General features: G+C 59.1%; 1 protein-coding gene across 4 annotated transcripts in view; it reads left to right on the top strand.

The window, feature by feature from the left end:
* TULP1 (tubby like protein 1) overlaps positions 1-1,797 on the top strand; it is a 12,810-nt gene extending 11,013 nt beyond the window's left edge. For 2 of the 4 annotated variants that reach the window (XM_008591604.1, XM_008591602.1), the window contains one exon: positions 1,236-1,797. In XM_008591604.1, the coding sequence (XP_008589826.1) occupies positions 1,236-1,369 (134 nt within the window). In that variant the 3' untranslated portion in view covers positions 1,370-1,797. The remainder of the gene's footprint in view (positions 1-1,235) is intronic. The other 2 variants (XM_008591605.1, XM_008591603.1) reach the window with 1 other exon arrangement.
* The last annotated feature ends 76 nt before the right edge of the window (positions 1,798-1,873 follow it).

Below are 1,873 nucleotides of genomic sequence, written 5' to 3'. Positions count from 1 at the left end.
GCGCCCGTACCGGACCAGGACCGGCAACGGGATCGCAACCCTCGGTGCTGCGCCCGCACCTCGCTCAGCCAGTGAGCGGGAACCGGTTTGTATGTGGGATCCGAACCCTCGGCGGGAGCGCCGCCACACTCCCAAGCAGTGCGCCACCAGGCCGGCCCAATAAACCCTTTCAACAACTCTGTGAGGAAGATACTATTGTTAATAACGTCCTATTTAGCAGATGAGAAAACTGAGGCACAAAGGCTAAGCAGTTTGCCCAATGTCACAAAGCTAGTAAGGAGAGCTGGGATTAGAACCCTGGTAACCTGACTCCAGTGTCCCTGCTCTTAACCTCTTCAAGATGGCCACCTTTAGGAGCAGAGAATATTAATCAAGCATTTTCGAGTGACTACTGTATGTCCTCTCTCATGTGAGGTCAAAGGACTACCCTTGAGGAGTTAGAAAAATAAGATGTACCAGGGACAAAATTAAGTAAAGATGTCCCTGTTATAAGCCTGGGGGAGAGGTCCCAATTAGGGTAAGGAAGTTTGGGGATGGAGGGGTATCTTTCAAAGGACTCCAGGTTCATAGGGTTGGGCCAACACTGAGCAATCTCCTCAGTCCCCACTCCACCCTAGGGATGTGTCTCCAGTATCACCTGCCTTGGGACTGCTCTCTAGATCACGTTTCTGGTGGAGCCTTGTCTGCCCGAGTTTGGGGGTATTTTTAGCAACTTCCTGCCCCTATGGATGCAGGGGGTGGTATTGAGATTGGGGCTGGGAACCTAGGTAGGAGATGGGATAGGGGCTGAGTGGAACCACTGGCTGAGGAAGGGAACCAGAAGGCTAGTAAAGGAATTGAGCCTGGGGTCTAAGGTGGGACTTGGGGGTTGGGAGTGGGAAGAAGGAATAGGGAAAGAAGACACAGAGAAGTTGGGAAGGGAGGGTTCTGGGCTTGGATATACTTGGTCCTATACTAGATTAGTGCCTGCTGCACTCATGGCCCTGGGCAGCAGCAGGTAAGTCAGGGTCCCTGCCCTCAGGGGCTTGCTGCCTGACGCATGCTAAAGCAAGATGTGGGGCTGGAGATGGGTGAGACAGGCAGGCGTGATGGGTGAAGGGTGAGTGATTGAGATGGTGGCTGAAGGTTGGGGACCTAAAGCAAGGGAGACTTCCCCCAGTGTTGGGGGCACTGTCTTCCAGAATGAGCGTCCAAGGAGGTCTCAGGCCGCCCCTACCCCTGTCTTGTGTCCCTAGCCGACTACATCGTGCTGCAGTTCGGCCGCGTGGCGGAGGACACCTTCACCCTAGACTACCGGTACCCGCTGTGTGCTCTGCAGGCCTTCGCCATCGCCCTCTCCAGTTTCGACGGCAAGCTGGCCTGCGAGTGACCCCAGCAGACCCCCAGCGCCCCCAGAGCCCGCCGGCATGGGGGAGGGTTGCAGGGTCCCTTCACCAACCCCCCCACGGAAGTCTCCTCCCTTGTCGAGGACTGACCCCTCGCTGCCTCTCGGTGACCTCCGTCCGCTTCCCAGCCCGGCCGGGCCAAGGCAAGGGAGGAGCTCAGACGGCGGGTCCGACGGAGATGAAGAACATCTGGAGCGGGAGCCGCACATCTGGTCGCGGAGCTCGCCCGCGCCCCTTCACTCCCCTCCTCCCCGCGCCCAGTCACTTCCTGTCCGGGAGCAGTAGTCAGTGTTGTCTTAACCCCCTCGGAGACCGCACTGGGGCTGGAGCTGGAGCGGGCTCGCAGGAGGGGGCAGGTGAAGGGGCACAAGGGCCGGGTACCCACGGCCCCAATAAAGCCGCGTCCTTGGCCCAGCGGAGCGGTGGTTCCTCAGCGCGTGCGGAGAACGAGGCGGCGGGAGGGGTCCGGAGGGCGCGCTGGAGGCCTC

This window comes from Galeopterus variegatus, unplaced genomic scaffold, assembly GCF_000696425.1.
Source record: "Galeopterus variegatus unplaced genomic scaffold, G_variegatus-3.0.2 Scaffold7078, whole genome shotgun sequence".
NCBI classification, from domain to species: domain Eukaryota; kingdom Metazoa; phylum Chordata; class Mammalia; order Dermoptera; family Cynocephalidae; genus Galeopterus; species Galeopterus variegatus.
This window is presented reverse-complemented; position numbering and strand designations above follow the sequence as displayed.